The following is a 14570-nucleotide window of genomic DNA, read 5'->3' as shown; positions in this document are numbered from 1 at the left end:
GAGAGAGAGAGAGAGAGAGAGAGAGAGAGAGAGAAGCAGAAGAAGCTGACGATATTCGCGGAGAATCGTCGTTGTTCTCGTCAGAAATGCTACGTTTTCTGCGCCTAACAACACGACCGACGACCGACGGAAAACGTTCTTATTTCTTACTTCGTCTTTGTTGCCGCAACGAACGATTTAACCGCGAAATACTTGACACGCTTTCTTGCTGCATTCTACGAGTCTTTCATCGTTCGAAATAACTTCCTCGTAAATGTAGCAGTAGATAGTGCTTTATTCTTCGCGACATTTCCCATCATTTTGACTTTAGTCGAGAATAAAAAAGTTCATATAGTCGATGTATCTTTGACCTATTCGAAGAATGTTAAATAAGTCTTCAAATACTTTGGACTGTTGGATCACCTAGTTTCTTAACAGCGTAGTTCGTATTATTCTAAAAGTCTAGCGCTTGCCTCGCGCAAGCTTTCTGATTCGCGTATTCGTGGGCAATGCAAACCGGCCTCGGAAGATAGGATCGAGACCCAGAGAGGGTAGACCCAGTAGAGTACGGGGAGCAAGGTGCAGGGAGCAGGGAGCAGGGAGCAGGGCGAAGAGGGCAAGGGCCGGCTGGCATTCATCTGAGCAGATAAGATCGCTTGTTAAACCCACCCTCGGCGCGCGTTACGTAGACCTCTACGTATACGCGTTCTCTCACCTGGATGGAGCCTTCGGAAGGGCGAAGAGCGAAGAAGGGAGATAGGCTCCGTTACTGGCAACATCCTACTGACACGAGATAGCTCGCTCGCTCGCTGGCTCATCCTCCCTCCTACTTCACCAAACCCTCACCGACGTCGTTCCTCCTGCTACCTCTTCGACTCTCATCTACCACTACTACCGACAGCACTACCGACAGCACGACCAACACCATCGACACCGATACCGCCGACACCACCAACTCCAACATCACCACGAAGCCCACCACCATTGGGCTCTACCACGAAGCCCACCAATCAGGCCAGCTGTTGCCAGATAACGCGGTTAACTGTCGCGTCTCAATTTCGATACCGATTCTCTACCTCTCTCTTCTCCTCCTTCTCAATCCTTCCGTTCTGCACAACCATCGCGTTTTCGTGCTCTCGCCAACTATCGATAAGTGCTCGCATCCGCTTTTCGCCTACCTCTCTGACTCTAATTCCTCTTGGATTCAACGAAAACTTAATGTCTCGAGCAAAGGAGCATATAATTATAAAACGATATCAAACGTGGACGAAAATACAAATGAGCCTTCCTTTTTTATTCTATTCCAATTTTTTTTTTGAATTAATAAAGAAAGAATATTCAGAATTTCTACGAGTTTTGTATATTACGTTGTTGCGCTCGAAAGTGTAGTGTAAATATTTATGAACACTTTATGGTGAAAGATCGAGTCCCCGCCGCATCATCGTCGATGTAAAAGCATAGAGAACAAAAGTAAGGAAGGTAATAACAATAACTCTTCTTTATCGTAGGTATATAATAAGCGTAAAAAAGAAGCGGTAATGGCGCGGAGAAAAGTCACATAACGCAAAGAGCTAGTTAAACGTGGCTTCTAATTAATTATCACAGAAAATATCCAAAGAAATGTAATTAGTGCGCGAATTCTTTCGCACGAGGTAGCGTGACCGTCTTTTCGGCGTCGCTTATCGATAAAATTTTTCGTAAGGCGAAGGAAGATGGCCAGTAGTTCCTCACGTATTATCTTATAAAATATGCACCTTCAAGTTCTTCGTGCGAGCACGAGCCGTCGTAGAAAAATTCTTCGTGCGTAGAAAATGTCATGCATCATAATTCACCATCTCGATAATGCTCTTCATAATACGATACGTCGATGCGCCTTTGTGCAAACGCGTTCTCTCATCATTTATAAATGTCGGTTTTCTGTGTCAAAATATACTTTATAACAACGGACATTTTCCTCGCTGATCGATTCGTCAATGCGTTTCTATTTACCATAAGTCACGCGTTAATTATTTGTGGAATCATTTGCAATAATTACGCACGTGTATTTTATTCCTGATTTTCGACCAAACGTATACTATAATACACACACACATCTATATCTCGAATTTCTCTTTACCGTTTCAATACATTTTGGTATTCGTCATATTCCTAGTGTAACACAAATCTGACAAATATTATCAGTCTCGATATTTGTAAAAGCTTTCGAATTGTGATTTTATGGTAAATCTTTGACGATCGGTTTGGTAGTCTGAAAAGAGAAAAGTAAAGAGATGGCTGAACATTTTTCTGTAACATGAAAGTAAAGAATAGTAAAAAGAAAAAAATAAAAGTACCTATCTAAAGGCTGTTTCCGTCGTAATGTGTCCAGGTGACCTCGAAAAACAATCGTCCTACCTAACGGCGTCGATTTATCGAACGACGAAGGTTTGAGTTTCCCTTCTAGCGTACAATCGAGGAGCAGAAGAAACCCCTCTTACTTGGTAAGCCTGGGGATAAAATGTTGGTAAAATAAATAAAGCGTGGCTCCACTCCATCGAGCCACCCTCGTGCGGATCCATCCTGCAGAGAGGAGGTCTCTGAGGGACCGCGCCTAAAGCGATGCCAAAATTAAGCGAGCGGCAAAATTCGTGAAAGGGCCACCCTATAGTAGAAAGTGGAAGAGATGGAAGAGAAAAAGGAAGATGACAACGTCTTACCATTTGAAACTCTTCCACCTCATAATTTTACGTCAAGCGCTGTGATCGAGCCGGAAGCCTATCAAACTCTAACTTCCTTGATGATACTCTTGCGACCGATCTTATTCAAATGCAAATTATTAACGATTTTAATTCTTCGATAATGATTTGCATTTTCTTCATAACGATTTCGTGGCCCTAGCAATCATGTTTATTTTTTCCTCCTCTAAATAAGTAGGTAGGTAAGTACTTTCCTTATTGTAGCTTATGATAAAGAAAAAAACAAGTCATTTAAACGAAATGAAGTAGTTATATGATTTTTATAATTGTTGTAACATTTATATGTACTATTGAGTGATTCTCGTTGGTCAAAGACAATCACAATGAAAAACATGTAAGTTATAATTAAATTACAATCAAAATTTACTATAAAAAAAAATTGCTTGGAAGTTTATAAATACATGAAATAATTAAGAAGTGAACTAACACTCGACAATGATCTAACTCTAAGCTATCTTGACTACCCTCTCCTTACTTGTATCCATATTTAATGGTGCTGTTTAAATCGTTATTTTCAACAATCTTTATATTATTCGAATTAAAATCTTATATTATTGCTAAATATAATATTTAGCATATACGCGACCATGAGTCAGTAACTTCCTGTTTCTCTGAATCGTGAAAAAAAGCAAATACGCGTTGACGCACATATGCGCCTACTTGAAAACGGAAACGGACACGACGCAAGAGTGAAAACGCTGAGTGCCACCCACTGGTCATTCACCATCGCATCACCATAGTGTCCATAGACGGAAAGGGTCGAATGGTCGTTCAACGGAACTACGATCCATAAATTCGTCGCTCAGCAAGGACTGTTATTTTTGCAATTTACGAAGCGTGACAATATTTGCGTATTTGTTTCGATCGATAAGATCATAAGGTATCTGCTTCATCCCTTAGATATGTAGTACAAAAGTCTAAATGGAAATTGTTTAAGTAATTTGTCATCTGTCGAGCTGTAAAATCTTTTTAATTGCTTTTCAGATCTGGATTTTCTTATTTTTCACTTAAGCTGAAATCATATCATCGTATTTATTTTTATTGCAGATATTTTAATAAAAAAGTTCTTACTAATAATTTGTATTTCAAGAAAATATGCAAGAAAAATTATTCTATTGCTCTTCGGATAAATGGAGAATTTTTTAAAACAAGTAGATACAGCTCGGTACCGATCGCAAATATCCCTTCGATATGAATTCGTAGATCGAGCAGATAGAGCAGTTATTAAACGTAATTGGACTAATTAAACCGAGGAGCATCTAAAAGAAACGGTATCGTTTCCGAGCAACTAGCTTCGAACGATCAAAACCACTAAAAATGACCCACTTTTCTTACCCACCGATATATTTAAGTCAACTTCGGACGCCATGCTAACTTTTTTCTTCTTCTCTCTATTCTTTCTCTTTGTCATAACCTGAACTTCTTTTATTACTTCTCTCGTCACTCCAACTATGCTTTTTTGGTATCAATTTCGATTTTTGCTTTGTTAAAAGTAGAAGACGAAAAATAGTAGCAGGTACTTCCTATAATTATTCGGCCGTTAATAGGTTGATTTATTTGTAGATTAAATTATAAAATAAAATCATTATGTAAACGATTCATTCCTGAGAGTTTAAATATAATGCAGTTAACTAATCGTCCACTAAAATTTTCTCTAATTCATCCTTATATGATTAATTTCGGTACGGGGATCGATACACGCCTCGAGAATAATGTTCAATTTTTGAGAAATCTATGTCGATATGAATATTAGAGCGAGCAGTCGTATCAAACATTACTTAGTACGTTCTGCAAACTCAGCACTTTGCTAATTGTTGACTCGGTTAAATTCGTTTATTTGTATTCATTCTGTTATTACCTCTAGTTTTTATCTTTTTGCATATAAAGCTATAATTCATGCTATTATTTTACTTTAAGAGAGCGTATATAGCTTTCGATTTCATATTTCATATTTGTGTCCTTATTTTAAAAAGATATATCCAATTATTTTAAGGAAACATTAGTATGCTCCAAGATTTTTTGAAAAGTTATCAGCAACTCCGTACCATATGAAAATACAAAGTAAAATTTTCTTGAGAGAGATTAAACTGTAATGTTTTTTGTTATACCGTCGAGAATGAAAATGTACATTGCTCCTGTCGTTGTAGGATTAGCATGAAACTGGAGAAATCATGTACAAACGGTGACTCTTCTTTCGCGTTCTCATTTAATAAAACCGTAATAATTGGATCATATACTATTAAAAGCCGAGGAAGTTACGGATAATAAGACATATATGTACGTGCCGTGAACACGTTGATCCGAGTGACAGCAATATCTTACTGCAGATTTTTCTAAAGTGCCGCAGGTCCATGGATGTTTTTCTATGTAAAAGCTCTCTTATAATCGAGGAAATAATTTTCCTTTATTAATGTTTACCCCCGACGGAATAAATTTAATAGTGCGCATAGTATAATGCTTCTTTTTAATTGTCAACAGATATGATATTTGAATTTTATGTAAAAGTTAAAGTTATTATCAAGAATCAAATGAAATGTGTCTCTCTTTGTCTCACATATATATCATTTTATTTATGCGTTTTTCCTGTCTCCCTCCTTTTTTTCTCGTTTATCGATCTAATTGCAATTTTGATCCGCGGCGAACGTAATTCCTCGCGTGGAAAACGTAATAACGTGCTTCTCTTCTCCCACGCACAAGCTCCCGCCTTTCCGATCTTTGCAATAATCCGACGCGATAAGGACTAATTGGAAAAAATGCAATAACGCTTAGTCAGCAACGAGAACTCAACAGCCCTCTTTTTCTTTTTCCTTCTCTTCCGATGCGTGTATCTCCACATGATCGATCGTTTGGTACTATCGTAAACTGATTCGAGAACAATTTTCTGCGTCGATGCATGTTGAACATCTATCTAATCACCGATGTCAATGACCCTATTTTAAAAAATCTCTTTTTGCAACACTCGAAATCTTTATTTTTCGTATTTTCCTTTTTATTAATTTTTTATAGGCTCTCTCTTTTCTTCTTTAAAATTGTTTACGTTTTGACATGATTTTAAAATATTATCGAAAATGATTGTTAAAACAAAAAGTTTAGAGGCCCTCTCCATTTATTTATTCAAAGTTAAAAAATAGCATAGATAACAGTTATCTTGTTTTTCACGTCAGTGTTGCCATATGTTTTATAACCCAGAATTTTATATTTGTCCAAAGAAAAACTAGAAATGAAACGTACGATCAACCATGTCATGTTCGTATTAAACTGCAAAGAAAAATGTGTTGCCAAACGATTTTGTTAGTAAAAATTGTATTAAAAAAATAGCGTATAGCACGCTGTCGATCTTTTCGGAGACACGAATTGTTCTGTAGGAAAGCGTGCGTACAATAAAAAAAGGGGTGCGGAAGGTCGAGCGCGTGTCGGGGTGAGAACGGTAACTACGGTATCTCGATCGGATCGGTCAACACGATCAATTCGAGTGCGTTCATTCGGGGGTGAAATAGGATCGCCTTTCACGCGTATCACAACCCTACTCTATACTCACTCTACCCGATATAATACAACGATAAAATCATTACAATCCTGCTATTTCGTTTAGCGTTTACTACCTCTCTCTTTACTCTCTCTCTCTCTCTCTCTCTCTTTCTCTTTCTATCTCTCTCTCTTTATTTTCCTCTCTTTCCCTTTCTTTCTCTAAACACGATCTACGGTGTAATCTAGAAGTTTTGCTCGTAAAAACATATTCGAATAATACAGCATTGATTTTATCTTATCTTTTTCATTTCGAAATTGTTTCTGTTCTTAGAATTATTATCCTATAACCATAATTGATGCGTTACTACGTTAATTAAAGCCCATAATTCTTTAGATCTAGCGTTCAAATTTAGAAACAAAGTGATACGTATCGTTTAAAAATTTATCGTTCCATTTTCTATTTTGTTGTATGTAATTGTAAGGTCGTTTGGATATATGTATGTTCCAATAAAGTATTGCACCACTGCGGAATGGCCTTTTATATTTTTTTATTTTTACATCTCTACGAATCGTACATGCCAATATTTGTTATTGATAACAGGAGAACACAGAAGAGCGAATGAGAATTATAGTTTTTATTAGTTTTATTCCATAGAGAAAATACTGGCAGCAATAAGGTCCCAGATAAGTATTTTGACATACAAAACAAATAATTTCATCGCATGATATACATAATCATAAAAGGAAGATAGAAATGGAATAAATTAATTGTTCATAACATGAAAACTTAAACAAATTTTATAATAGTGTATAAATACATTTTGAAGTGCAAGACAATGGTTGCGTGCACGTTTAAATTCTACAGGAAAGGAACATGTTTGAATTAAATTCTACGACACTGATTGTCCTCTCGTTCGTTTCTCCTCATCGTTTAAACACAATTTGACTGTACTTGATGGGACGGTGAATTAATTTTCATTAAGGTAGCATTTCCATTCAAAGGATATTAAGAGACAGTTGCTAATGGAGATATATTTAAGGATATGTGAAATCTCTCTCGAAGTTAATTGATTTAGATGGTTGTAAATTCAAATAATTATTTACAAATTCGATGTCAAGTATTTCTATAACAATTAACTTAGAGCTTATTTGTCTCAATTTTTTAAATCTTTATTGCACCATATCGGCGAATTTAATTTGTTTCTGTACCGAATATTTGATTTTGTAAGAATCATATTTTCTGAAAAAGATATGACAAATAATGCAACAAGTATCCATCGATCCGAGACGCGAGCGTAGTTCTTCCTTCATATTCGTTGATCCGAGGTCGATCGATCAGTAATCTTTCAAGAAGCAAAAACTTTGACTTGGATAGTGCATGAGTTCGGCTAACAAAACTGCATCCACTTTCTTTGGAAGATGATAATTTGCGTGAATCCTTTGAGCCTTCGTTTCCTTCGAACAGCACAGGATAAAAGTTTAGAGAATCTTCGCCAAGAAGAACGAGTAGGATCTCACGAGTAAGTCAACGAGCAACTTTCTTGTCTTTTTGTTCTACCTCACCAGCACCTTGTACGTCGCGGCGTAGCGCCAAAAACTCGGGAGCTTCTGTTTGTGAAAAAACTAACAAAAATATACGAAGAATAAGAATAAGAAGAAGTAAGAGAAAGAAAGAATAGAAAAAGAACAAGAAACAAGGTGAGAGGAAAGAGGATGAGCCAAGTCAGATAACGACGCAGATTTCAAGACCGGTACTATTTCGAACTCTCTTCTTTTTCGACCCGTACGAAGATGCACGTGCGCGCACACACGTGAGAACGCCAAAGCGTCCAAGAGAAGCTTGCAAGCCTTGTAGGACATTTATTACGACTACCACCGAGAACAACAACTTTCTCTGGCAGGATAAATAACGAGGCAACGACAAAATATTTTAGCTCCGTTACGGAGCTGAGTTACGTTGCCTTAAGCCTACCTGGCTTAGAGACGCTTCGCGATCCTCTCCTTTCGCACGTTTACTTTCAGTCTCTCTCTCTTTCTCTATTTCTCTCTTTCTCTCTGTTTTTCTCGTTCTATCCCGTTTTGTCACGGCTCAGTGGACCAACGACAGTGAGCTACCGTCACGGATTTGTTGTCTTGATCCCCGACACGTCAAATGTACATGAATTTGTTCGTACACGAAAAGACGCGAAGGCGGGTTGAAGTATCACGATCTCTCTTGCACATGAAATTTTCTTGAAAGGTATTAAACGTAGACTTCTAGTTTTATATATTTGTTTCTTGCAATGCTGTTGAATCGATCGAACTTGTTACCACCTTTAAAAACAATTTTTCTTTTATATCATTCCTATAGGAAGATTTATTTCAATAGGATATAATTATTTTAATAAGAGTTTGACAATGAAATTCTGTTATTCATCAATTATCTCTGATTTAGAATTACGTAGATATTTTAAAGAAGAGTTCAATTATACGCCGTACTTATATTTTGTTTCATTTGCAATGAACTGAATATATATGAGAATTTTGAAAATATTAAATCATGTTTAAAATTTTAATAAATGAAAATCTCCTATAATGAATAAGTATTTTGTTATTTCCAAATGAAACTATTAAGATCAAGTGTTAATAGTATAATACGCATAATTAATTACACTCTAACGTAAAAATATTTAATGATTTGTTTATCGGTTTTGCTTTTCTTGTAGCATGTGTACAATTATGATGAAGTTTTATGTTTCATGAAATATCTGATTAACAACTTTGAAAGTTATAAATTTAACATCAAAGCGTGTCGACAGTAGGATGTAACGAGGCGGCAGAAATTTTGTTATAACGAGTGGGAAAAGCTCGTGCAATTTAATCGGATTTCTGGAAAATGAGAGAGAAAGGGAGGAAGAACGAGAGTAAGAGAAAGAGAGAATATTAGGACCGTGATTTTGGGGATTCTTACGGACACTTCTCTTTTATCGGCTTTATCCAACTTCTGTAACTACCAAATCCTATTTCTATCAACCGGATACATATAAAGATTTTCTTCCCCTTTCTCTGTCTCTCACGTTCCGTATTCTTTCGAATTTACGTAAATCTGGGATTTCGAACGAATCAGAAAACGAGAAAATCCCTATTGCATTTCATACCGTTGATATTATTCAAAAATCGAAATAGAGCGATATTCGTCAGAAAACAATTAACGCAATTAGTGTTTTTTTCTCGGTCTCGAAATATTCAGTCTCGAACGTATTCCGAGGGAAATTTAAATAAAAATCACGAAAAAATAATAAAAAATAGTCATAACACAAGAAGAATTTAACGAATTACTTCGTCTACTGGCGTTAGTGAGGTGGAGGCGTTAGGGTGTAGAGAGGAGGCCAGAGGAGGCGTTTGAAGTCGTCGAGTCTCCGGGGCCAGCTGCGCCATCCCACCATGAATTCATTCGCACCCTCATGAAATTCAAAGCAGTCGTTACGCTTCTGGCTCGACGACGACGACGACGACGACAACGACGACGACGACGACGACGACGACGACGACGACGACGACGACGATGTTGGGGACGACGTTGAGGACGGCGACGAGAATGACGAGGAATGCGTATAGTATGGTTGCGAATGGATGCCTAGCTACATCGCTACGATATTCAATGTTTTATTTATAATTTGTTTATCTCATCATCTGCTTGGACTTGTACAACTTGCACGTATAACTCATACCGAACACCTTCGCTATCGACTGGAAGCCAGTGATTCTCAAATTTTTCCTTTAATTCAAGCCATCTGCTTATCGATACAAGTGATCGACCAATTTTGAATTCATATAATTCCTTAATATTATTATTCCTTTACACTTCGATAAAGTTATAGTAAATGACTTAAAACTTCTCTTATTACATATTCACAGATTATTCGATAACTATCGTTAATCCTTTTTGATGTGAAATATTTTGAAAGCACTTTCTCTGATTAACAATCTTGCGTGATACGTCCACTGTTCGCGAAATTAAAAAAGTTTCAGAATTTCATTATCGATTTTGTGATCAAGGTGTTTACTGCTAAAACATGATGATAAAGAGACATCGTAAAATTATAGAAATTTACTACGTGTACGGTTTAATACATAAGGATATTGATTCTTTACTTGAACAAAATATAGAACTTTCTTAAAGTTGATTTATTGTAACTTAGTATAGTCGTATAATTACGAATTATATTAAGAAATTAGAATTTGAAGAAACAGTACTAATTGCAAACACGTCAATATATATATATATATATAGATAAAAATAATTAAAATAATTTAAATATTCGCAAAAGAAACGTTATCTTAGCAGTAATTAGTCTGTAGCTAACATCGAAAGAGTCCAGATGTATGAGTAGCCAGAGAGGTCAGACGAAGGGTCACGAAATCGCTCTTCCGTATAAGCTTGTGAGTTTAAGGAGGTCGAGTGGACCTCTCTATGCTTCCACCTTCTACGACCACCAACGTAACCACTGTCTCCTTATATACCAAACCATTTTCCCAACCTCCTATCCTTTCTTCTCCTCATTCTCCACCCCATTTCCCGTTACTGCATTTCCCTTCCTTTCTATCTTAATAACTGAGAGGCGAAATAACGTAAGTATAACCTTGGCAAAAGCGGACCTCTTCTTATTCGTTTTTCTATTCCTTATTCATCTTATTATCAACGAAAAATTTTCTTACTACGTTACGATGTTACTGCGCGAAATACAAATCTTATAATATAAAATAGAACAAACATCCATATTTTATCTTATGATTTTAATTAATTTATATATTTAGTAGTAATTTTTGTCTACTATATATATATATAGGGTTTACATGATTAAATAATTTTAATTCATATGGTCTTTCTTAATGAAATATACGCATCTTTCTCCAATCATATTGATTGGAGCAACGGGATTGCCGGAAACAATCTGTAATAAATCGGGAAAAATTATTTAAAAATTATTATAAGAAGTCAAAATTATAAAATAATATCTAAACTATCAACTGGAATTCTTACTTGTGGCATAATCGATGCATCAGCTACTCTCAATCCTTCGATACCATTGACTTTCAATGTAGGATCAACAACAGCCATTGGATCGTCGGAAGAACCCATTTTACAAGTACCGGCTTGATGATTCTCCGGTCTCGTATACCATTGTATTTCGCACCTCCAATAATCATCGCTGTCGTATTCATAGTGAGAACATTGTTCTGATGGCTCTTTAACCTGTTTCAATTTATGTTTCGTCATTACCGAAGAATTAGCTAAACGTTGAATAATGCGAATTCCCTCAAGAATAATTTCTATGTCTTGTTTATGACTAAGTTCATTGCTCCATATGGTTGGTGGCTTGGACGGGTCATTAGACTTTATCGTTATGCGCCCTAAAATAAATGGGATAATAAAATAATATCCACGGATAGGAACCGATAAAATTCAAAATTAAACATTTACCTCTGCTCTTGGAATGGAGATTTACAGATGTGAATCTGACAGTTTCTCGGTTATCGTGCGTTACTAGATCAGCAATAGTTACTTTACTTTTACAAACCGCTTGGTAGCCGGCAAAGAATATTTGAATATCAGGATCATCTTTGGTAGTAAAAGTTGAGGGAAATATACCGGTTACTTGAGCTAAACCGGTTGACGATAATGGGCCGGTCTGATTGTAAATATACAAATCAGAGGAATCAATGTTCAATTGCGATTGGGGCACTTGATCTAACGTAAAATCTAAACCATAAGATACATGGTTATGTAGATTTTCACCAACTCCTGGTAGATCGTGCACCACGGGAACTTTCGCAGACTTCAAAACTTCTTTGGGACCAATTCCGGAGTCAAGTAATATTTTCGGTGAGTTTATTGTTCCTCCGGATAATATTATTTCGTGTTTTGCCTTTACCGTATAGGTTTTTCCATTCTAAAACATATTTAATAATTTTCATTATCGTATTGGATCATTTCATTGTTCAATTTTCATTATCGTATTTTGATATCGTTTTTTTGCTTCCTCGTTAATTATTTTTAATTTTATTAAAAGTTATTTAAAATGTAGCGATAAAAATATTTTGAAGAAAACTACTGTATTTTTCCGATAACGTTTTTTTATAAATGTTACAGGAAATTCCTTACTATTTAATAATGTATTCAGGATAAGCAAGGCATGAATATTAAATAAAGTGACAAGTAAATATTAACATAACAAAATATTTCCTCATTTACACAAAAAAGTGATAATCTGATAAAAAGTACTTTTTTACCTTCACATATTTCACACCGTAAGCTTTCTTTCTCCTTAAAAGAACGGTAGTGACAGTGGCATTTAGAATAACTTGGAGATTCTTTTTATTTCTATACGGTCTAAGATATGCAGCAGCGGTACTTTGTCTCACACCATTTTTACTCAAAGTTTGGGCCACCGTGAATCCTGTTATTTGATCGCCTACCAGATCTTCGGATACTCCCAAACCTGTTTCGTTGGCGGCTTCAAGAATAGACCAAGCAAAGTCGGGCTGCCATGGAAACCTGACAAACTCATTTTTTAATTTAGTGTAGGCATGTTCGATCATAGATATATTTATTTAGGAGATGTTATTTTTTAAATTGGAGTACTTGTACAAATTACATGTAGGAAGATGTATTGAAAATTTTTAACGAAAGATGGAGATCTCAAAGAATAATACAAACCTTTCTACTGTCATGACTCCACCAGTACCATGATATTTCGAACTAACTCTACCAATCTCTCGGTTATCCTCGGACATTAAGAAATATGGGAATACCTGCAAAAAATCAATTAGGAAATAAAATCTTTATCGTTTAACAATAAAGTTTTATACGCGTCTATGTCTAATGACGCGTTACTTCTCAACATTTTTTGTTATACATTATTAATTTTTTTAAAGCTTTTATGAATAAATGTTACCTCCTTCCAAGTCCAACCTTTGCAACCCATTTCATACCAACGTTCGTAATCCTTAGCATGTCCCCGATGATAAGCCATACCATGATGAGCGGTACAACCTCCTAGATTTTTGCCTCTCGGCCAACTACAACTTTTGTTATTAGCTAAGCAGGCATGCGATTCATTTGTAGTTTTGTATTTCCAATCTAAAGATGTTCCTGAAAAACACAAAACGCTTGGTTTTTTTTCAAATATTTAAATTTTTTAAATTGCGCATATATAGGCAAACAAATAGAACATATGTGTTACCGAGATAAGCTTGTAGATAACTTGGAATTTCCGCACCGGCTGGCTCATCTGGACCAGCTTCTATTAAAAGTACCTTCCACTTGTCGATTTCACTTAATCGAGCAGCCACTACTGACCCAGCGGCTCCACCTGACATCGATTAATATTTACATCTTATTGAAATATTTACAAAAGTCTATTCGATCGATTAATACGCGTCCTTTCCGTCTTACCTCCTACAACAATAAAATCGTAAATAATTTCAGTCTTTTCCACAGGCGTGACTCGCCCACAGGGATCTCCTATCTTGGGATGTAAAGTTACTAAAGTGTTTAGCAACGAAAAGAACAATGCCATTTGATTAGTTTGACAAACAGCAGACATCGGCATTCCACCCCAGAATGGATGAGAACAAGTAGGAGATTCCGCCACCAAATTACTCAAAGCCTACAATCGTTCAAAGATATCAAATGCCATTTTATATTGTATTGTTAATTTATCGATAGATACTCTTTCCTACTATTTCTTCGACAATAAGTCTATTCTAAATGTTATCTAAGATGAAATATTGAAAAACGTTACCGAGATAAGCAAAATATTGAAAAAAGAATATCCTACTTTATAGTCCGCTATTACATAGACGTAATTTCAATTCTTCCCTCTTAATAAATATATTATAATATTGTACTATGAACGATCGCTTGAAAAGCGGTCGCATATACGCGAGAAAACCGACGGTTAGAGAGAATTTTTTTAGTGAAATACGTAGCCATCAGTGTCAAAAATCCGTCGTATAGTGTGCATTTAGTTACGCGTTATGTAATGTGATTGTTCAAATCATCATGTAACAAGATAACAACGCGAAGTTTCAACAATGTCGAATATCAAAAGTCATGGAAATTAATAACAAAATCATTATAGCGGACACGTACCATTTTGAATCGGTTGATTTGTCTCGTCGGATTTATTTAACATACGTCTTGTCGATCCGTTGCAATGCTTGGCGACTACAAGAGACTACTGCGCATTGCTTTCTTATATAGCTGTATTTTCCGGTGATATATTCACCGAAACGTTCGTGAGTGATTACACGTTGTTATATATTATGCTACGTATATGCTATCGGAACATACGAATAGAATAATCACTTTTGGTGTCGTTTCTTTGACGCACCTACATATGG

The 14570-nt window shown here is 36.0% G+C and overlaps 2 protein-coding genes across 3 annotated transcripts in view; one reads left to right on the top strand and one right to left on the bottom strand.

Moving 5' to 3' along the window:
• LOC122632651 (nephrin-like) overlaps nucleotides 1–14570 on the top strand; it is a 272598-nt gene that overhangs the window by 46650 nt on the left and 211378 nt on the right. The window lies entirely within an intron of this gene.
• On the bottom strand, nucleotides 10331–14452 carry LOC122632653 (glucose dehydrogenase [FAD, quinone]-like). Its single transcript, XM_043819744.1, has 9 exons — nucleotides 14320–14452; nucleotides 13621–13834; nucleotides 13409–13537; nucleotides 13121–13317; nucleotides 12883–12977; nucleotides 12456–12720; nucleotides 11647–12115; nucleotides 11206–11576; nucleotides 10331–11116 (listed from the first exon to the last, which is right to left on the bottom strand). Exons 1-9 carry the CDS (start codon nucleotides 14320–14322, stop codon nucleotides 11033–11035), a joined length of 1827 nt encoding a protein of 608 aa, XP_043675679.1. The 5' UTR covers nucleotides 14323–14452; the 3' UTR covers nucleotides 10331–11032.

This window comes from Vespula pensylvanica, chromosome 10 (genome assembly GCF_014466175.1).
Source record: "Vespula pensylvanica isolate Volc-1 chromosome 10, ASM1446617v1, whole genome shotgun sequence".
In the NCBI taxonomy this organism is placed as follows: Eukaryota; Metazoa; Arthropoda; class Insecta; order Hymenoptera; family Vespidae; genus Vespula; species Vespula pensylvanica.
This window is presented reverse-complemented; position numbering and strand designations above follow the sequence as displayed.

Bases quoted from the DNA above. Each gene is read 5' to 3' on its own strand.
- LOC122632653 (XM_043819744.1), bottom strand. The intron at 13,318-13,408 runs GTAACACATATG...TGTGTTTTTCAG, and splicing joins TTATCTACAAGCTTATCTCG to GAACATCTTTAGATTGGAAA. The intron at 11,577-11,646 runs GTAAATGTTTAA...CATTTATTTTAG, and splicing joins TCTCCATTCCAAGAGCAGAG to GGCGCATAACGATAAAGTCT.